General features: G+C 36.1%; 1 protein-coding gene across 1 annotated transcript; it reads right to left on the reverse strand.

The window, feature by feature from the left end:
• Positions 1-1,312: 1,312 nt before the first annotated feature.
• polr3b (polymerase (RNA) III (DNA directed) polypeptide B) lies at positions 1,313-22,654 on the reverse strand. Its single transcript, XM_052582079.1, has 28 exons — positions 22,455-22,654; positions 22,308-22,340; positions 21,925-21,981; positions 21,699-21,763; positions 21,370-21,445; positions 21,143-21,243; positions 20,892-20,983; positions 20,628-20,745; positions 20,406-20,514; positions 18,861-18,983; positions 16,600-16,716; positions 16,320-16,454; positions 14,171-14,332; positions 13,271-13,471; positions 12,862-13,024; positions 11,947-12,100; positions 11,733-11,807; positions 11,513-11,611; positions 10,443-10,570; positions 8,205-8,414; positions 7,863-8,021; positions 7,654-7,771; positions 7,202-7,344; positions 4,401-4,504; positions 2,891-3,057; positions 2,222-2,335; positions 1,899-2,072; positions 1,313-1,775 (listed from the first exon to the last, which is right to left on the reverse strand). Exons 1-28 carry the CDS (start codon positions 22,518-22,520, stop codon positions 1,646-1,648), a joined length of 3,393 nt encoding a protein of 1,130 aa, XP_052438039.1. The 5' UTR covers positions 22,521-22,654; the 3' UTR covers positions 1,313-1,645.
• Between the last annotated feature and the right edge of the window lie 465 nt (positions 22,655-23,119).

The raw sequence follows: 23,119 nt of genomic DNA on the forward strand, positions 1-23,119 counted from the left end.
TCCTTAGGTGACATACATGAACTTTTGAGTAATTTCAAAGTAGTTAATGTTTATTTTCTTTGCAGATGCCATTAGTTTGATATTTTTTCATCTAATGCAACGCGATTTTGGGCGGCCATAAGCGAGCCCACACTGAGCCATCAGTTGTTACAGCATAGCATCTTTGCTTATTGTCCATTATTGGCAAGAGAAGTTTTTTTTTTTTTTTTTTGCTATGGGTCCGTTGTCCATTTTGCAGTCTAAACATTAAATATTGTTCAAAAGTTTGGGGTCAGTAAGAATCGTTCTTAAAGAGGAGTCTTTTTATTCAGCAAGGACATGTTAAATTAATAAAATAGGGTTAAAGACACATTTCAAACAAATATTGTTTTGAGCTTTCAATTCATCTAAGTATTCAGAAAAAAATACATAAAATTTTCCACAAAAAAAGTGGAATTGTATTTTCAGCAGTAAATCAGAATGATTTCTAATGACAATCTTGAAAAAATGATAAGTCTAGAGTAATGGCTGCTGACAATTCAACTTTGCCATCATAGGAATAAATTTCATTTTAAAATAGAAAACTAATTATGACTGGCAAAATTATAATTTCTTAAAAAAATAATAATAATCATAACTCCAAATGTTTGACAGCAGTGCACCTCTCATATTAAAAATAAGTAAACAAGAAATAAAACAGAACTAATACTACAAATCTTCAAAGAAACAGAACAAAATGACCAATTGAAAGCTTCATCTGAAGGCCAGTCCACCAGCTTTCATTTGAAACTGTATGGATTAACCAGCACCTCTAACAAGCTGGGAAGTGGATGGCGAGAGAGAGGCAAACATCAATGAAAATTTCCTTAATTACAGTTTGAAAGATGGAGGCTGTGAAGGAAAGGAGGGAGGAGGAAGGGAATCTTTGCATCGTCTCCTCAGAAGACTTCCTTTTTCTGTTCGTCTACTCTCAGTCTCATTAGCCCCTCATTAGCTAGGACAGGTGCAGCCGGCCAAAAGAGACACCCTCAGACCCTTATACCCCCCCAACCAGCGAGTGAGCCGCACTGTCAGTGCCCATTCTACCGATGTGAGATGCATTCTTCCAATCAAAGCCCTCCACGGCTGCTTGGTGGGTGGGAGCAATCTCTGAATAGTGGATGATTTAGTGTATAAAAAAAAAAAAGCAGCAAAGTGGGAAGGTGGTCAATGTAACAACAAGCTCTTTTCTGCTGTCAGTGTTGTCACATTAACACTTCAAGATTGCTCAGTAGTCAGTACTTCTACCCCCAATACTTTCTGATCATCGCTGTCAAAAATAAAAATAAAAATGTTGTGATGCAACAAAAACTACATTTATTTATTGTAAAGAAAACCTTGCCATTCTGAAGGCAAACTGAAACAAATAAATCTACATATTTCAGACAGCACACATACGTACTGTAAACTAGAGGAAGTGCCAATAATCGGTTCATTCCCTTCAAGTCAAAAAAAAAAAATAATAAAAACATTCAAGCAGGCACTTCTTTTTATATATATATCTATATATATTCAAAAAATATCTTAGTAATAAGATATAAGCAGTGTAACAAAAATGAAATTAACTTGTTTCAAGTGAGGCTTAATCAAATGTTTTATCCAGTCCTTAATAATAGTGTTATCGCCTTCACTCGTTGTATCGAGCCAGTTTGAGGCGAGGGATGATGTTCATGGATTGCAGTTCTTGGAAGAGCAGTTTGCAGGCATATGGAATTCGTAGAGATGACACATGGCACGAAGACTTGCAGTAATGACACCTGCAATAAACAGAAAATTCTCACTAATAAATCCCTTTGATGCACTTATGACTACATTATTACTGATACCAAAATAAAATTAAAACAAAAAATAAATTCACTACAGTAATGGATTATACTGACCATCCTGAATATCCCAGCAAGCCACATTGGTCACACACGTCCACCTCAAAAGCATCACTGGAGATCATCAGGCGCTCAAGCAGCAGCATGCTGGCTCCATAGCCAATGAGACAGTCTCGTTCCATCTCTCCCAGACGGAGACCACCATCCCTTGAACGACCCTCTGTGGGCTGCCTGCATTACAAGAAAAAATAAAAATTCACTAATTTTATTTGATTTTAATTACAATTAAAATTAAAGCCAGAATAATATACTATTTATTACCCTAATGAATAAATATTGCAAATCAAATTTCAGAGAACACATACATTTGCATTTCTTACCTAGTGAGTACTGCTCTCGGACCACGTGCTCTGGCATGCATTTTATCCAGCACCATGTGCTTCAGTTTCTGATAATAGACTGGACCGAAGTAGATGTAGGCTTCCAGAGGTTCCCTAAGAGCAGATTACAAAAAATAAATAAAATAATAATTTGTGCAATACAGAAGAAAACTTCAAACATAAAATATTGAAATATTCAAACATAAAACACAAATTTTTATTTCAAAATGATTAACATAAATATTAAATTAAAGCATGGTAACACTTTCCAAAATGGTTCCATTAGTAAACACGAGTTAATGCATTAACTAGGAGTAATATATTTGTTGTGGTGTTTCTTCATCCTTTCGTTAAGTGTTATTTAACAAATACAACAGTTTTTTGTTGGTTCTTGTGATGTTAGGTCCATTAAATAATCTTCACAAATACAACTTTTGATTTAATTATGTATTAGTAAATTCTGAAATTAAAATGAAGATTAATACATGTGTTAGAAGAATTTTTCATTGTTAATTCACTTCATATAAAGAAAAGTACTTAATATGTTGACATGAAAACTTATTGTAAAGTGTAACCTGAAGTATTAATAACCCAACGGTGCAGCAAAGCTGTACTGGTGAAATATAAATATGTCAATGAACAAGAGTGATGCTCAAGAACAGTTTTTACCCTGTGATGCCTGAGGTGACATAATCCTTGCCCTGGTAATTGTATCCATAGCGGATAAGATCCTCACACACGTCCTTCACTTTACTGCCACCGAAGGCAGTGCCGTAGTGAAACCGTCCATCCAGCACCCCTGCTTTACCAGCCAATAGCTCAATCAGCTTCCCAACCTGAAGTAACACAAAGCTTTATTCATCAGATTGCTTGTTTTCTAAGAGTAATGCACATTCTAAACATTAATGTGATACAAGCTCCTTGACAGCAACTAATAACAGCAGTGTACATGGCCCAGTGTTCCCTTCCTAACACTGCAGCTGGTGAATGTGAGTGTGACATCATGTTGAGGTCACGCACCGCTGCACGACAGTAGCCTTTACTGAGGTCACTCACAGAAAGAGCCGGAAGATCTTTGACCCCTCTCTGTTACTGAGCGGAATCTTTTCCTCAGTTCAAACAGTTTTCAATATGACCGACTGCTGTGTGCACCCAAACACAGAGTTCAAAATTAGAAAGCGTGGGGGAATTAATGTCTAAGAAAAATGATATTTGGAGATTTCCATAAACGAAACTGTATATGCCAACAAGATTAAAGCATTGTTTACTTTGTAAACAGGAGCAACCATTTCAGAAATGAACAAACCACCATTCAAGTGGAATTCAAGGGAGTGTGTATATACATGTATAACAAGAAATTAACACTTTGTTCAGCAAGGGTGCATTAAATTTATCAAAAGTGACAGCAAGGAAATTTATAAATACTACATAAGATTTCTATTTCCAAATAAATGACATTCTTTTGATCATTCCATTCATCCCAAAATGGTTTTCAACATCCTCAGCACCAAATCAGCATATTAGAATGATTTTGAAGAATCATGACACTAAAGACTAGAGTAATTGCTGCTGGAAACTCAGCTTTGCCATCACAGCAATAAATAGTATTTTTAAAATATATTAAAATAGAAAAGTGATATTTTAAATAGTAATATTACAGATTTTTAATGAAATAAAAGCATTGTTGGTGAGCATAAGAAAAACAAAAATATTTGTAAAAAAACCAGACTCTGAATGGTAGTGTGCATTATGAGACCATTCAGAAAAATACAAATACAGACACACACACTATAATCTTAGCCAGAAGTATTTGATTTAAAAATCTCCTGTCAAATTTGCCAAGGGAATATGTATTTACTGCAAAATAGCCAGCTTTAGTATTTTATCCTGCTTATTACATGTCTATTTAACACATGATATTTGGTATGATATACTTCTAAATCTCGATTTTCATTATTTGCATGCATATTCTAGAAAGTATTCTAGAAAGCGGTGTAATAAGGTATCTGAATTAAATCCTAAAGCATATTTTCAATTCTGAAGTTTAATATTAATTATGAATCTTACCTAACGGCTTCTTTAAATGTTCTGTATAAAACCACAAAAGTGTCATCTCAGGAACAGCTAAATTCATTCATTCAAATATGAAAATCATATTTTCTGATGGGAAAGGACGTACAGTCATTCTGGAGGGATAACCATGAGGGTTCATGATGATGTCAGGGCAGATTCCCGAGTCACAGAAGGGCATATCCTCTTGAGGAACGATCAATCCACACACACCTGTTACAGAAAATACACCCCATATTATTAAAGCTATGGCAAAGACATCCCTATTTTCAAATGGTCTGCAAGAAATGTTAACTCTACCCTGTCAGAGCTGACCTTTGCCATAAAACTTAAGTGATTTTTGAGGGATTTCAGTCCCAAACAAATGCATGATGAGAAAGTGTGGAGGTTTGTGTAACTTTCATCTAGTCCAAAAGCCTATAAAGCAGACGTATTCAGGTCTGCTGAAGTGGAACCATTGGAAATTCAGACTGCAGGACATAGTGAAAGTGGTCCAAAGCAGTCAGTGAGAGTGTAAATGTTTGCAGAGGAGCTCCTCACACTTCCCGCAGCCAGAGCAAACACATTATTGGGCCATTTGCAAGTGATAAAAGAGAGAAGAACAGGGGCAGGAAGTGAGGAGAGGTGCTTAGCTGGACAGTGAGAAGGGGATTATACACCATAGTTTCCCTTTTACCATAGAACACACAAAGAAAGGTTCAACTAAGGAGAGCGATAAATTCATAAGTGCAAAAAAAAAAAAATCTGGGCTCCTCTATATATATATATGTGTGTGTGTGTGTGTGTGTGTGTGTGTGTATATATATATATATATATATATATATATATATATGACACACACACACTCGCTTTTTATACTATAAATATACTAGGATCAGGATCATTATAAAAAACATTTTTATAATATAATTTTACACATTTTATTAGATAACTCAATATTTTGGTTAAATGATTAATGTAAGACCAAAATAACTACCTAAGTAGAAAACTAAATTTAAGCCTATTATAGAGGTCACTTCACAGTAGTGAATGTTTAATTTTGCACTACTAACAAAAAATAAAATCTGATTAGTTAAACAACAATATCAACAGTTTACCTGATTATGTCACCCAAACAGTAAGCTACACTACTGTACAAGTGTCTGGAGATGATTTTTATTTTTTGCTCACCAAGGCTGCAATTAATCAATGATGATCAGCTTTTTGATCGATTGTGCAGCTTTTTTCTTTTTTGTGGAAACCGTGATACATTTATTTCAGAATTCTGTGATGAATAGAAAGTTCTAAATAACCTTATAAAAAAAATTTGGAACCAGGTAAATCTCTTCACTGGTCACTTTTGATTAATTTAATGCATCCATGCTGATTTAATCTTACAAACTTTTCAACGGTAGTTGAATTTGCATATTTGAATACAGAACAAATAGTCAAATAACATTTTAAGTTAAGAAAATAATTGTTAATCCAATAAATCTAGGCAATAAATCAATTATCAAAACAGTTTAGTAGCAGACCTAGCAGGTAAAAGGATTTCCTGCTGCAAGAATACAGAAAGTGAGCAAGAGTGCTACAGAAGCAGAGAGGTAAGCAAGAGTGGTTCCCATAGCACACATCCTCGGTGTTGTTTGTTTTGTGTGAGTGTGAATGATAAAAGAGGCATGAAATCAGCAAAGAAAAGCAGGACAGCAGTAAGAGTCCATGGGCCCTCCATCACCAGCTATACAGCCCCACTGTGGCGGCTCGCACAATGGACCCTGCCAAGACAGCTGTGTGAGTATCAGAGTGTGTGTGTGTGTGTGTCTGTGTGTGTGTGCTTCAGTGTGTGTTTGGGTCACCGGTAAATAATTAACCTATCGTTCTCCGGTGACCGGATCTTATGAGGGTGGTAGAGGCTGGTCAGAATGGGGGCGCAGGACGAAGGAGGGGTTTAAAATGAGCAAGACAAAACTCCCGTGAAACTTGCTGAAAGCCAATGGCTCCAAACCACGGTGGGACGTCTTTAATGGGCTTTCTTTTGCCCCAAAGGTAGCCAGATCTCATTCTTTGAAGTACAGAGTTCTCTCAAAGGAATTTTCCAAGAATAATAATAAAAATAAAAAAAAAACACCTAAAGCACCCATTTAGTGCGCATATAGGTGATGCATTAATTAACCCACCACAAACACTGCAAAGAAATATTGAAACGTAAAATAATTCCTGCTGAATGTTATTGTGTGGTTGGCAGCGCAGTCACGCACCTCTGAAAAACAGCTCAACTTCTCCAAGTGGGACCGTTCAATAAAAGCCCGCCTCTAAATGCACAAAAGACATTCAAGAGAACGGCACTATCCTTCACAACAACAATTAGCTGCCCTGTGTTATCCTGGTCCACCGACACTTGCCTGCTTCTTTAAATACCAAAAGCTCCTTTAAACAGGGCAGTAAATAGCATCTAGTGCGGTTTGCGACTAACCCCTCCCTGACCCCTCCTCACTGTCACGTCCCGTGATGAGTGCCAGTGGACGACCTCCGCTAATGAAATGAGTGTATTATGCATGGCGCCAGTTAACGCTCTGATTAAAACATCATACTGACCAGCGCTCTCAGCGGAGGTGCTCAGAAACAATGGGGGCTGTAAACACTTTCCCAGGACTCTGTTTAATAAATTTGCATAGTCTGGCATTGGACAAAAAGCTAATTAATTTGAAAAACGGGAAGCGAAAAAAAAAAAAAAAGTTGAAGAGAATGGGAGGGCCAGATGAGATGATATAACATGGGCGTTGGAAATAAAATGGACACCAAGTTTAGTAACATCTCTCCGCACTTGTTAATGAGACAGATTTAGTGTTCATTTTGGCATGGTGCTGGAATTTGGTACTAAAGCAGAGGAAAAGATGCCAGATTGAAAAGGCAGGGAGGATGTTATGGTACCTTTCTGTCCATGTCGACTGCTGAACTTGTCTCCGATCTCTGGTCTACGTGTTTGCCGGAGCAGGATCTTGATCAAGAAGGCGTCCTCCGCATTGGAGGAGATCATTACCTTCTCAATGTAGGAGTCTGTCGATCCTTTGTACCTACAGAATGAAAAAGTAGGGATTTTCATTGCTATTTTTGGGAAAAATCAATAACTTTGTACCTACAGAACGAAGTAGGGATTTTCATTGCTATTGGGCAAAACAAAAAACAACTTTGTATCTACAGAATGAAAAAAGTATGCTTTTTGGTTGCTATTGGGCAAATAAAACAACTTCTTTGTACAGAACGAAGAAAGTGTATATTTGTGTGGCTTTTAAAAAAGTAACTTAGTTATCTATAAAAAAAAAAAAAGGGAATATTGCACAGTGGAATCCTTATTTCATTTCATCAGACAAATGGTTTCTTACGAGACTGGCACGTCTCTGTATTGTGGTTGGCCTGGCTGGGCACTGCCCTCCAGTGGCGTTTGGGTGATTGTGGGCATTGACTTATTCACCAGCACCTGCTTGTTTTCAACCTTCTCACCTGTGAGGGACATATAAAACATCAATACATAACCTTAAATCAATATAATTACATTATTCGGCTGAAATGTGGTTCTCTCCAGGAGTCTTACCAGGCGAGCAGATGCCATCAGCGTCCAGGATGCTGTGTCTCCAAATGGGCTTGCGTGTTTCCGCATCCAACATTGGACCCATCACTTTGTCGAAGGTCTGGTTAGTGTACCGCCTTAAGGTACACTTAGCGTTCTTATACACTAGACATCTACCAAAGCCTTATACAAGACAGAAGCACAATAGATGATTATGTAAAAAGGTGATCACAAATGGAAATCTACATTATTTTTCAGATTTCATTCTCAATTTCATTTGGAAAGCTAAAATAGTCACTTCAGAATGCTACTAACTGATAACTGAATGTTATCTAAAGCATTCAGCATTAGTTATTTAGCTCTTACCTCGGTCAAGAGAGGCCTTGTTGAGCACCAGGGCATCTTCTATATCATAGCCACTGTAGCTCATTACAGCCACAGTGGCATTCTGGCCTGCGGGCAGCTTCTCAAAGTCAATCAGCTCGATGGTCTTCGTCTTCACCATAGGCCTCTGTGGGTACGCTAGCAGGTACATCAGGGTGTCTATTCGGTTCCTCTGGTTATAGCCAATAGTACCTGATCAAAATCAGTGAAGAAATGAGTCATCACTTAAAAGGGTTGAACAATGCAAGAGAGTAAAAATACTGCCTTGGTGTATATATTAATATATTTTATATAATATTATTTTAGACATTTTGCCACTTTTTTGGTTAATAAATGTTATTATATAGTATGAGTGTTTAAAGGGATAGTTCACACAAAAATTTAAATTGTCATTAATTACTCACCCTCAAGTTTTTCTAAACCAGTAAGAAACACTTGTTGATCTTTGGAACACATATTAAGATATTTTTGATGAAAATCAACAGCTTTGTGACCCTGTATAGACAACAACGCAACTGACACGTTTAAGGCCCAGAATGGTATGTACATTGTTAAAATATTCCACATTACATCAGTAGTTTGTAATGTTATGAAGCTACGAGAGTACTTTTTGTACACAAAGAAAAACAACAAATTAAATTTCTTCTCTTCCGTGTCAGTCTTTGATGCGCATTTACGAAAGCACCACAACGCATCATCATGGTACACTCATAAATGCATGAGGGAAAAGTACTCTCGCAGCTTCATAAGACTATGGTTGAACCACTGATGTCACATGGACTAATTTCAGGATGTCCGTACTACCTTTCCGGGACTTGAACGTGTCTGTGTACTGCTGTCTATGCAGGGTCAGAGAGTTCTCAGATTTCATCAGAAATATCTTAATTTCAGTTTTGAAAATGAAAGATGGTTTTACGAGTTTGGAATGACATGAGGGTGAGTAATTACTGAAAGAATAAATTTTTTTTGGTGAACTATACCTTTAACAACACTGCTCTGACAACATTGGGTGAATCAATTTAAAAAAAATGGTTTACTCAAAAATTAACAGTTATTTATTATATATTTTGTATTTTGCATAGGTCAGTCAGATAGGAACGACAATACATTAAAAATGTTCTTTTTTTTTTAGAACTATCCCTTTAACAAATAATGTATTACCATGAACTAATAACGAACTATATTTTAAAATGGTTACGCTATTGCTAATGCAAATACCTATTTAAGACATATATTGTTATCTATTAATATCTATTTTTTATGTTTATTGTTAATATATGTACTAATGCATTAACTAATGTTTGTACAGCTCAAAATGATAATTTTCACAAATACTAACATATTTTTAACATTATCCAAGACTAATAAATATTGCAAAAGTATTGTACATTATTTCATGATAGCTACTATATTATCAAATGTGAACATACAGAACTTCATTTGATGCCCGAAAGGCCTTTAAAATTACCACTAAGTTTTCTTAACTTGCTGCAAAACAGTTCAATGCTTTTCAAACAACATGAAAGGCTAATGCACATCTGATCACGTTTAACCGGCTGTCTGAGGGGTGTTGATGTGATGGCTGGTGTTGGCAGTGTTAAAGTCTCTGGGGTGGAGGTTTAGCATGACAGAGATGGAGCGGGGGGGGTGTTGTGGGGGTGTTTAGGTAAAAAGTATAATAGCCACCGTCGCTTGAGGCCTTGACATTTGTCAGATGCTATTACTCTACAAGCAGGGTACAAGCACACAGTGTGTTATAATAGGGCTGGGGACACACAACTGGATTTGCACATGTATGGGGCCGTCCGTCCAGAAAAATGAAGACAAGGCATAGGATATTGGGCCAAATATAGTCACAGTCTCAGTGGTTTTGTAATGGGGTTGGTGGCCAGGAGAGGTTTAAGTAGTTTTGGTAACCAGGGCAGCAGAGTGTGTGTGCTCTCTTTCCTTCTTGCGCAGCTGAGCACACTAACCCTGCCCTGCACACTGAGCTCAGGACACAATGAATGCCTAATGACACTCAGAGACACTGGCAGGGAAAGGTCTCCACACACACACACACACAAACAAAAGAGGGACTACGCAAGCAGGCGATGTTTGATGTCCACATACATACAGAATGTGATGTGTGTGTCAAAGGTTTTGAATGCCAGTGTGAAAGTGAATGAGAGTGTGTGTTTGGAAGTGGACGTTTGGAGATGGAGACTGTAGTAGTCTTACCCATAGCCTGCTTGCCCATAGCACACTGGTAGGTGTTTCTGGGGGACTGGTTATGATGAGGGTAAGGAATCAAACCAGCGCAGACCCCCAGCAGTGTGAACGGTTCAATCTCCAAATGGGTCGTGTCCCTGAATAAAACACACATTGCTAGCAAACATGTACATTCAGAAGTTATTCACATGTTTATTTATAAGAAATCTATATTTGGGTCTTAATGGTTGCCATATATAATGGCTCTATAGAGTATTTGAACTGTTTGGATATGAAGGTGTCCAAACATAATGTTAGAAAGCACCAATATTATTTTTGGCCAATACTGAGAATAAATCAATAATTATTATGTTTAATAATTATTAGTTATAGTTGATAATAATAATAAAAACTATAATTAAAACTATGTTCCTAAAAATAAATTACAATTTTCTTGCCAGTGTTAATAATAATCAAATATTTATCATCATGATATTGCAGTTAATAAAACTATTTTTTTCTAAATAAAAATAAATAATTATATACCTATAAAAATAAGATAATTTGAATCGAAACAAGTTAATTTAGGCATCACAGCATTACAATGTACAATATAAAAATCCCAGATTCATATTGGTATTTGATAATTCACATTTAACAGCATTAATAATTAAATGATTAGCATTTTTATTTAAAGATTTAAGATAACAATAGATAATGATAAAGGTAATCAAAATATTAGAAAAAATATGGGAATGCATCTAATTAAATTTCCAGAATCAACAGATACATCTAAATTTAAATCAAGAAACACACACATATACACATTTACACATATATATATACACACACACACACACACACACACAATTCTGCAGTGTTGATATAATGAATATGGTACAGACATATTAAGTTTCCATACAGAGTCACTACAATAGATAACAAAATAAGACACAAGGTAACATTTACTTTTTATACTACACTTTTTTCTTCTTTTTTTTTGACTAAAAACTTTTCAGATCTGTTTTATTTTGCAATGACAATGGTTTAAGTGTCCAATTACTTCAAGGGCCTGAATTATGCGGCTTAGAAGTACTCACTTGGTGATCATATGCTCATATAAAGCAATGTTACAGTCATTTTCTTCATTTACATCCAAATACTCCACCAGACTCTCATGAAGGAAGTCCTCAAAGGTTCTAGAGGGGAAAGTGGGTGGTAAGAACACAATGAAAAGACATGCATAAGACAGTCTCAAATCTACATTCTGAACTCTCCATTCAAATGTAATTGTCAAATATTGATTGGCTTCAAACGCACCTGTAGCCCTGAGACAATTCCTCAATGTGTTTGTTCTTCACAGCTGGCTGTCCATTCTTTACAATGATGTAAGGTCTGGCAGGAGAACACAGAATGCAATTCAAATGTGTCTGCGCAATATAAAGCAACTAACAACATTGAGTGCTGGTTTTAAAAGAGATTATATTAAAAAAGGCTTTAAAATGTGTGATATAAAAAAACAACTCTGTAGTACCTGCACAAACGGCCCCCATCAGAAGAAATATACACACAGCGGTCAGTCAGATTGGTTGAAATGGACACAAACTCGTTGATAAAACCTGCTCTGCGCATGAGTCTGAAGGTGTAGACCAACTTCTGATGCTCTCTGATCACTCCAAGAATGTTACCTAGAAAGGAACACATTCAAATATTTTTCTGATCATATTTTCTTTTAGATATTTTAATAAGTACAGGACAGAGTATGTTGTTCCATTTTTACATCATTTTATCGGTTACGCTGAATGACAACTGAATATTACTTTAAAGTACAGTGACATTTTACACAATATTTTGGCTGATTATTTAAATAATAATATACACACACACAGATATATATATATAAAACAATTTCCTGAAGCCTAGTTATTTTCAGGGACACAAAAAAATAAAGGAAAAAAAAATGCTCAATGCATAAACTAATTAAGATTTACATTTACATGTAAATATGCTTCAGCAGTGCTAATGCACTTTCAAAGAAAAAGTTTTGGCTTATTTGAGCAATATAAGAGGACCACTATGGTGCCACCCAGATGCATACACAGCCTCAATGTTGTTGTAGGCGAGCATATTTGTGGATTAACTTGGGAGGGATTGTGTTTATTTATGCATTGACACCTGCTGTGTTTGCTAATTAATTAGCCGCAGTGGCAGCCTGTGTAATTTGTAACTTATCAGCGCTGTGAAAAACATATACATGAATTAATTAGTGGGGTGAGTTTTCTGTGACATGACATTAAAAGGTAATCAATGGCACACCCTTTTGTAGTCGTGGAACGGCAGAAGTTCATTTGAATATTATTCAAATGCCTGTAGCCCGTCTGTGTGCTTGAAAAATAAAAGGTGGAAGGATGTGCGGTTTAGCTTTTGTTCTGCCTGTGTGAGCAGATACCGTTGAGGAAGACGAGGAAGACAGTGGGGTAGGACAACTCCTCTCCACACAGAAGGTTGACGTCCTCTACTCCCAGGTTGAAGGCCAGCTTGACGATTGGGCCGTCCTCCATGTCAGTAGTGATGTGGGTCATCAGAGCCAGATTTTTAACCAGACCACAAGCCTAGACAACAATCACACAGCTGTGAGTATCTAAATGACTTTAATAAACACAATAAATCAGTGGTAAACCAATATGGGTTTTCAAGCGGCTACTGCCCCTTTTACATAAAAAAAACAAACAAAAAAGGTATAAATGAGTGCACTTTCTTTGCATGGAAATAAGTAGTGTAAACATACTTCAAAATTTCACTTAAGCATCCACTGATGCTGCAGACAAGATGGTGTTCTCTAAATGTGGGATACTGACCTCTCCTTCAGGTGTGTCTGAGGGGCACAACATGCCCCACTGGGAGGGCTGGAGGGAGCGAGGACCGCTAACCTTCCTGGTTTTCTCAAACTGAGAGGAGATCCTGGTCATCATGCCCAGGGCTGAGATGAAGGAGAGGCGGGAGAGAACCTGAGTCACACCCTGCCTGTCCATCTTAAACCTCTTTAGGGACCAGTTCCCCTTAGGTAGGAAAAAAAATAGAAAAGAAAATTACATTTAGCAATTTACAAGCGGTCTTTTTTTATTGTTGACTAAATCTAGAATGAATGAAAAAAAATTAATTAAATTGTTATTTAAAAATTATTTTTTGGTAACTAAAACAAAGCTGAATATAAAGAATATAAAGTGAAAAACTTAAGCTTAACAACAACAACAAAATAAACATTTTTAAATTCTGCTATAGCGACTAAATGTTTAACTACTAAAAGAAAAATAAATGAAAGCTGTATAGACTCTAGAAATATTAAAGACTAATAATTATAAAACACTATAAAATTACTAAAAATGAAGATATTAAAATATAAAAATAAAGCTAATTCAAAATATAAACTACAACGGTCTATAAATACTACAAAAATAACACTGTGCTGCAAATCTTGAATTACATAGACTAACAAACAAAAGTTTAGCCTAAATTTGCTTCATGATATTTAAAATATTAATGCAATGTTTTTCAGACAAATATAAAGTGTATGTACATATGATTTCATTCAAATGATGATAAATTATTTATTTATTTTTATCATTGCAGTGAAGTGGATAGTGGAACAAACACGGAAACTTCAGCAATACTGTTTAAAACGCATCCCAGGGTTCACTTCCTGATTTGTCTTCCCCTGTGAACTGGTTACAGATCGACCGCTGAGTGTCTGGACTCACAGTAGAGATGGCGTTAACCATGCCGTTGGTGATCTGGTCCTGTCTCATGTGCTTCACCACATCAAACTGAGCTGCTCTCTGTTTGGGGATGATCTGGTCAGCGATCTTCTTCAGCTCCGAGTTGAACTTCTTAAACAGATCCTCAAACAGCAGAGACAGGAGCTTAAGGAACACAGAAACAAAGTGTGATTCACTAAAATGGGTACAAAACTCAGTCTAACTAAAGCAAAACTTGTGCATTACCTAGCAAACACAACACATCATCATATATTCGCATTAACAACAGAAATTATCACATCAACAGAAAACAGAAGAAGAAAAAAAAAAAAGGACAGCCAACGGATGACTTCATCTCCAGTCTTTTGAATCACAAGTGTCGTCTTTTCCAGATAACTTGTTTTTATTAACTTTATCTGGCTTCAGCCCTCCCTCTCTCTCCATCATCTTATCCCAGATTTAATAAACAGGTGTTTCCATGCTCGGATAAATTTGACCCGGCCTCTCATTCTCAGATATTCTTCAATAGAAGCCCCTCCCCTTCTGCTCCACATTTGCATACACGAAAATAAACATCCTCACCAAAAACTGATAATGAAATTAAGCTTCCGCAGCCCAACCAGGCCAATTAGTTGAATGTCAGGGAATTGTAAATGAGGAGAAAGGAGGTGTTGGAAAGAGTGCATGTGCACGTAAAGCCCCGCTGAAAGGGTTCTGTCACTCACTAACTCTGCATCGCTCACACACTAACGTAAGCAAGCGCATACACACATAAACACACCCCACCTCGGTGCAGGCGGGGGGAAATTAAAGAACTTAAGACAGCGGTAATTACATTATCACAGTCGGGCTGGTGGATTAGCTCAATCGCTCCAGTCAAGGCGGCTATTCTTTTGTCATAGTCGGGCTAAATTATAATAAAGAGGAGAAATCCCTGAGTTTGGCTGGGCTGCAGTCGGGCGTTGCTGCCACATATCTCGCCCGCAACAAAAGCGGGCCGGCTGGGAATGAAGGGAAAGGATGAAGCATTGGGGGTGTGGATGAAACAAAGCATTGGGAAAATAATGAAGGTATTATAATGACAAGCAGAGTAGAAACAAAAGGGAAGGTGAGGGATTGGGCGCTAGCCAAGCCTGTATCTGCTGGTTTTGGCTTCTGATCAGTTTCATAAGAGGCCAACAGTGTGTCTAATGAGAGAAAAAGAGATCAGTTGTGTTCGACAAGAGCACAAAAAATGTCGGTGCGCACAAGCAAGACGGCACCCACATCCAGGATGTAATATGAAATCTGCCGTACGGGAGCGACAATCTCAAAAGAGATACTAACAAGCATTATGTGCACTAACCCTCATTTCGGCTCCCAAATATATGGCTGGATAAAAACAGATAAATAAACACTAGCATTATCATAATTAATGGCCTGAGCTTGGAGGGGCTGTCAGTCATTCTTAATAGAATTAGAGGGGGTGTGAATGGAAAAGACAGACAGAGATGGATGGAGGAAAGCGATGGTTGGACGGAAAGTGGAGCTACACATTGTACTTTCTTCTAAAGTGAATATTTCATGAGCCTTACATTCAACTGTGTAGAAGCCGAGCAGTTAGAAACATTAGGCACAAAAGAGGCAGCTGAGGTTTGAGCAGGACGTGACACTGAGCAACACATTTTTCAATTTTAACTGATAGAAATGAAAGGTGCAAGATATTTTTCAGACCAGATTCAAGCCTACTTCTCTCATATGAACAATAGAGCTCAATAAACCAACCAAATGCCATTTCTGAACCCATCAACATTTTGAAGAGCAGGGTTGTAGAAAAAACACAATTTGGGGTTTTTGAAAGAAGGCTCTTTTGCTCACCAAGGCTGCATTTATTTGATTAAAGTTATAGTAACACCCTAACCCTAAACATCGGTATGGAACTGTATAAGGCTGCTGCAGAAGTGAGCACTTCATGCATGCGTCGCTGCAGTTGTATTGGAGACAGCTAATAATTTATGCATAATGACTGATTATAGAGGTTATATAATTTACATTTAGTCATTTAGCAGACGCTTTTATCCAAAGCAACTTACAAATGAGGACAATGGAAGCAATCAAAAACAACAAAAGAGCAATAAGCAAGGGCTATGACAAGTCTCTAAGAACCACATACCTGGCCAGCCAACTCCAGACGTTTGTTTCCATAGTAATCACGATCATCCACTTTGTTGTCCCCTTGAGCGAGAATCACTCTTCGCACCATCACAGCGAGGTAGATACACTTAGCTCGAAAGTTAAACTCTTTAACCTGGGAGACACAAACACATGAAGGGTCCAAAAAACTATTTATACTCCGATTTAACTGCATATCATGAATAAAAGCAATTAAAGACTGAAGGCATGGGCAAAATTATTATATACAGTCACTTAAAGTTTATTTTAAAATGACGTACAGGTACGTGTGTGAGGATAGTAGAGGCTAACAGCTCTCTGGCTTCTTCCATCTTGGTTTTCTTTGGGCCGCCCCACATGCGCTGACGCCTCACTTTATTACCAATGTATCTAAGTGCCTGAAAGGAAACAAAGTACACACAGACGACTCATTAAGATTCAACGTTTACAATTTTCTTTTACTAATATTGTCACTAGTGTTACTATTCTTTTTCAGTTTTGCATGAGTATGTTATGAAGAATTAAGTTCTAAAGAATGAAAGCATGTTTTAGAGCCTCAATTAATAAGATTAAAGGCATCAAATCAAAGCGTTTAATCTGGAGTGACCGAGCTGGTGCAGGGTTCACTGACTCTCTAAAGGGGTATCCGAGAACTGGACCCCTCCATTCTCTGCAGACACATACATATACACACACACACACACACCTGAGCCTGCAACTTGTTCTCCTCTAGAGGTCAAAGGTCATGCAGACTAGGCTTCTCCTTTAGACCACCCACTTTGAGCCATGGAATAATGTGCGATTGACAAGTCCCACTCAAAAGTTATGCCAAACTGTTTTTTCAAACATTTCCATCTTGTGAGAAATGCATTAGCAGCTTTGATATAATGTGACAACTCCATGAACATTGCAATCATTTTGTTTTGGTGTCATACATGCTACTTAAAATCCTCAATCCCAGTGCTCAATTTTAAGACCGGAATAACTAAGAAAAACAAAGAATAATAACATTTAAATAATTTACAAATTATTATGAATTGTTGTATACAGTACCTAAAATTGTAATATACAAGCGTGCATACACACGCTTTAATGGAGTCTCTTGTGCTCATCAAGGCTGTATTTATTTCATCAAAAATACACAAAAAAAACCTAATACTGTGAGATATTTTTTCAATTTCTAATATTCTTAGTTTTTTTTTTTATATACTTTAAAATAAAATGTATTTCTGTGATGTGATCTGAATTTTCAGTATCATTACTCCAGTCTTCAGTGTCACATGATCCTTCAGAAATTCTAATATGATTATTTATTAACGTGTTGAAACTGTTTTTTTTTTGGAAGCTGATACTCTTGCTTTTTCTTCTGGATTATTTTGTGAAGAAAAAGTAAAAAAGAACAGAATGATTAGAATGGTTTCTGAAGGATCATGTGCCACTGAAAACTGTAATGAGTAATGATGCTGAAAATTCAGTTTTGTATCACAGGAATAAATTATATTTCAGAGTATATTAAAATAGAAACTGTTATTTTAAATTGCAATAAAATTTTACAAAATTTTCTCTATTTTTGATCAATTAAATACAGCCTTGATAAGCAAAATAAACTTCAGTAAAAAATTTAAAATCTTACTGGTCCCAAACTTTTGAACAGTAGTGTGTCTATATATATATATATATATATATATATATATATATATATATATATATATATATATATTATAATTTAATTTTACAATTCAATGTTGTTGTTAAATATTTCATGACAATATTTTTTGCGATACTTTTTTCATGATCCTTTTCAAAAGCACAGCATTTATTTAAAATAGAAATCTTTTGTAAAATTATAATTGTATTTACGGTCACTTTTGATTGGTTTAATGCATCCTTGCTGAAATAAATAAATAAATAAATATAATAATTTCAAGAAAAACTAAAAAATCTTACTTACCCTAAACTTTTAAACAGTAAGAAATATGCATATTACAGGAAGTTCAGCATTAGTAAATAAACATTCAAATGTTATGTTCAAATATAATAAGCAAGGCTGCCCTTGGTATTCATAAATCCTTCATTTCAATCTAGCTTCAAACTCTTGACCGATTGTCAGTCCTAATAACACATCTCATGTAATTGATGTCTGCTCTGGTCAATTGGTGCACAGATGTGGGCTCATTAGCAGAACTTTGATGAGGCCCACACAATGTCACGACCACGTAAACAGACATTCACATCAGCTCAGACACAGGTTGCTAGGATGCAGATATGGTCCTTGCTGACCCATTGCCAAGACTTACAATGAATAATACATCTCAGATTCAGCAAACCGTGCCTCAGAATTTGATAATACACCTCAAAAGTGGGATACCTGGTTTTTGAAAGCTTTAAAGTTTTCAGCATCATTCAGTGGTCATGCAATCATATGCATTTGGTAATACATCTAATAACATTTAGCTTTATATTGTGGTTTTGTATGTGTTATGCATTTACCAGCAATGCAAACTACTCTTTTCAATGATGGCAGAGATCTTGTCAGAGGTACCTGAGTTTGGGTGAATATTTGGGCCTTCTGGCATTCTTCCAAACTGGGACCGAATGCAGCCATGACATGTTCCTCCGTGCCAATCATCTGAACTATCTCCTGATCGCTCTCCACTCCCATGGCCTGATGGATGAAGAAGAGATTAACAGTGCATAAGGTATATATTCAAGTAAAATAAGAAACACAAAGTACGGACTTGTTTATTTACAGCAAAGAGACTGCAATTGCATTCAACAACAACAACAAAAAAAATGATCATATAGGACCCTGCTCTAATGCAAAGCTGAAAACAGTGCAACTGGCCTCGATGACATTTATTTATGCTAACAGGGGACTGTGGGAACAGCACTGGGTGGATCACAGTGCTTAAAGGTCTCCACCGTTTGGCACAGCTGCTGTGTCGCAAGGAAATCCTGGTGGAATGTGCTGTGGATGGACAAGTGCAAAACAAACACGCTTGATGGCCAATTTACTCCTCACCCTGTCCCTAAACAATAAGATCCAAATGTTTAGAGAGAGCCTGGGGTGAAGGAATTAGGAAAAACATCCGTCATAGTGCGACCGGATTCTCTGATCTGAGCTCTAATTAAATTTTTCAACTGTCAGGTGATATTTAACACGGTAACATCATTCAAATGCATAGAAAGGAAGAGGAAATACAATAATCAAATGCTTTAGAAAAGGCCTTGGAAAGAAACTGTCATTTTAGATGACAAATGTATCATATCAATGACACGTTTCAATAGATGTTTAGAATATCATGGTAAGTAAAAGTAAAATATCAGAGTATAATATCTCCAGTGAGTTCTTTCTGACATATTAAACAGATGCTGATGGGTCAAAGTGGTTCAACTTCCATTCTACATTCTACATTACAGTCACAGCTAAAGCTATTTCATAAACTAAAGATGCTCACCAAGGCTGCATTTATCACAATTACAGTATAAACAGTAGTAGCTAAATATCATTACAGTTTATAAAAAAAAAATATTTTTTGAGTAACTTATTCCTGTTAAACTCAGCAGTCATTACTCCAGTCTACAGTGTCACATGACCCTTCAGAAATAATTCTAATATGCTGAGCTGCTGCTCAAGAAACATTTCCTATTATTGTCAAGTTGTGCTGCTTAATATTTTTGTTGCAACTGTGATTCATTTTTTTCTTTGATGAATAGAACAAACAGAATTTATTTGAAATAGATATCTAATAAATCTTAGAAACATTATAAATGTCTTTACAGTTATTTTTTATTAATTTAAAACACCCTCATTGACAAAATAAAAAAAATTTCTTTTAAATATTCACATCACGTTTTTTGAATGGCACTGAAACAACAGAATTTAGCAATACTTTTAAATTAGTCTAACTATTTTCAGTCGGTTGCACTGTATTCTTTGTCAATGTGCACCATCTGCTGGTTGGATACAGTATGTGGCCTCACAGCTATATAAGTGCAAGTAGTTAGTATATACTAGTATATAGTATCATCAACTTAACCTGAGAACCATCATGCTCTAAATCATCTTTTCTAACCACATTCTCACCTTAAAGATAATAGCAATCGGTGCATCTTCAGAGAGGGTGTTGTGCTTCAGGTAAAAGCGGCCCTGTTTCACAATCATGTTGGTTCTGCTCTTTTTCTCATGAGTAGAGCTACAAATCAGAGATAATTGACAGATATATGAGCACACAAATAAAATCTTAAATGTGCATTTCAAATAAAGCTTATGAATATTACTCAAAAACAGAAGAGCAAATTCCAGCACCTGGTGACCGAGGCTCCCACAGCACCTTTGCGATCTTGCTCCACGATGATACGGTTCTTGGATAACTGTTCCTGAATGAGAATGACCTTTTCTTGCCCTTTCACAATGAAGTAACCACCTGCACGCAGACAAATCCTGTATCATGCTTGTGCGCCATGACCTGCTCCCACACATGAGCTTCAGATAGGATTATCTGCATCAAACTATGGCTTAAAAACAATCAAATATCACAGAGAGAGGCTGAGGAGTTCTATGATTATCTACCTGGATCCAGAGGACATTCATTAAGCTTCGAGAACTCCATCTGCGTCTTTCCTGTCAATACACAGTTGGAGCTTCGCAGCATTATTGGCATCCTATTAAAAAAAAGTGCATTTAAAATTGCTAGGGAAAATAAACACATATTCAGAGGTATATATATATATATATATATATATATATATATATATATATATATATATATATATATATATATATATATATATATATTAAGCTTTTAGTCCAAACATAGTTACCTTCCGATTGGGAGAGCATTGCGAATAATTCTCTGGCTGCCTCGGGTGTACTCTATGTCCACAGTGATGGGGGCTGAATATGTCATATCTCTCAGACGACACTAGTGTTTTAAAAAGCATAATCTTCAAAAGCAAATACTAACACCTTGATCGTTTTTTTTTTTCTTAAAAAAGCTTTTAATTTTGCTTTAAACGTGAAGATTCTTTAGGCCAGATAAAGATGTTACCTCATGTGGTGACACTGGTCTGGTTACATTAAAGCTTTCTTCTACATCAGGCATGCCGACATATATATTGAGATATCTAGGGACAGATGAGGTGTAACATGCAGTGTTGTTATTGATAACTCAAAATAAAAAAATAAAAAAAAGATTAGTAAAAAAGTTAGACCAACTGGTAACTAATTGAATAAAAATAAGTGCTAAAACGACTGAAGTGTAAAAATGAATCTAAGTACTGAAATTAATTAAGAAATGATATAGCCATATATAAAAAGAACACTAACTTAACATACTAAAAAGATGTACAAATACGTCTTATTCAACAATATCCTTACTTCAGGTACCACATTGGATCGGCATCACTTGTGATCTTCTCGTTTGCCTTCATGATCTTTTTTATCTGTTGAGATTAGTAGACATGTCAATATCAAATTGTTATGGTGGTGCAAAATAAAAGTATCCAATAATCTCATGTCATAGAAACCACAGCTGATAATACATTTATTGCATTTACAAAAAAAAAAAATCTAAAGTAGAGAACTCATCCTTAAGTAAACAAACCTCAACATTGATGAAGTAATTGAAGGAATCGATGTGCTGCTTAACTAAGCCTTTAACCTAAATAAATAAATATAAGTAAGGACATGAATATGACATTAGAGGCTGCATATGTAATATCAATTAACCAATTATTGCTGGATGTTAAGAGCATGTATAAGATAGTTGACAAATAAAAGAACATAATTTTCAACTCAACATCAAATTTTTTTAAAACATTTAAAGAATTTTACAAAAAAAAATGTATCCATCAATTTTTCTTTTCTTTTATAATCAAACAAGTTCTTTTTTGCAGTTCATTTAAATATTCCTTTGGTGTGACAAGTCCAAGTCTGCATCACACAGTGAATACACACAAAAATATGTTTACTATAGTTTAATTTTACCTTCAGAAAGGCTGGAAGCAGCTTCCACTTTTCCTGCAGTACAGAAGGGGATAGGGGACTTTAATAACTGGCAAGTTAACGAATATAATAACGTTTTCTATTTTATTAGCGCATTATGACACTGCACTCGTGGCTCTGTTCACTCACCTCTACAGTGTCGACGGGAGCAGCGAGCTGCTGGCGAGTCATTCCCCCAAACTCCTCCTGCAGCATTTCTCGTATTAGTTGTGATGGCAAATGCAAATTCGAAAAATATCAATTAATTTAGGAAACCATCACACACGCCGTAGCCAAGTGAAAAATGAACGGAAGTTTGCGCTACACGTGAAGGTGTGAGGTGTAACATCAAAATCAGACCGGTGAGGAACGCATGCGCGCGTATGTATTCCGACCAATGTTTTTTTTTTTTTTTTTTTTTTCTCGTTTCTCTCGTTATCTCTTTATACATGACATACATGTACTATAAAATACAACAACAGAAAAGTGTAGAACTACACTATTTTGAATTTTCAGTGTCGTGTCAGATTAAAAATATTAAACAACTTTCATATTACACTGAAAATTCGGGATCTGTAAGCTCCAAATCTTCTTACTCTAATTACTGGATCTATTAACTTAGAATAAAAGGCAAAGTAGACGCATTTTCTCTTACGTTTGACAGTGAACATTTGTAGAAGCTGTAACTGGTCACCATCTTTTACATAATTGTTAATGTCATTCTTTATTTCTGTTAATGTGATTCATCCTGTGGCATTCATTTCTAAATGTACTAATGTTCCCCGTCGTCTTTCATTAATATGAGGCCATGAATC

The sequence above is a fragment of the Carassius gibelio genome, chromosome B18 (assembly GCF_023724105.1).
Source record: "Carassius gibelio isolate Cgi1373 ecotype wild population from Czech Republic chromosome B18, carGib1.2-hapl.c, whole genome shotgun sequence".
Classification (NCBI taxonomy): Eukaryota; Metazoa; Chordata; class Actinopteri; order Cypriniformes; family Cyprinidae; genus Carassius; species Carassius gibelio.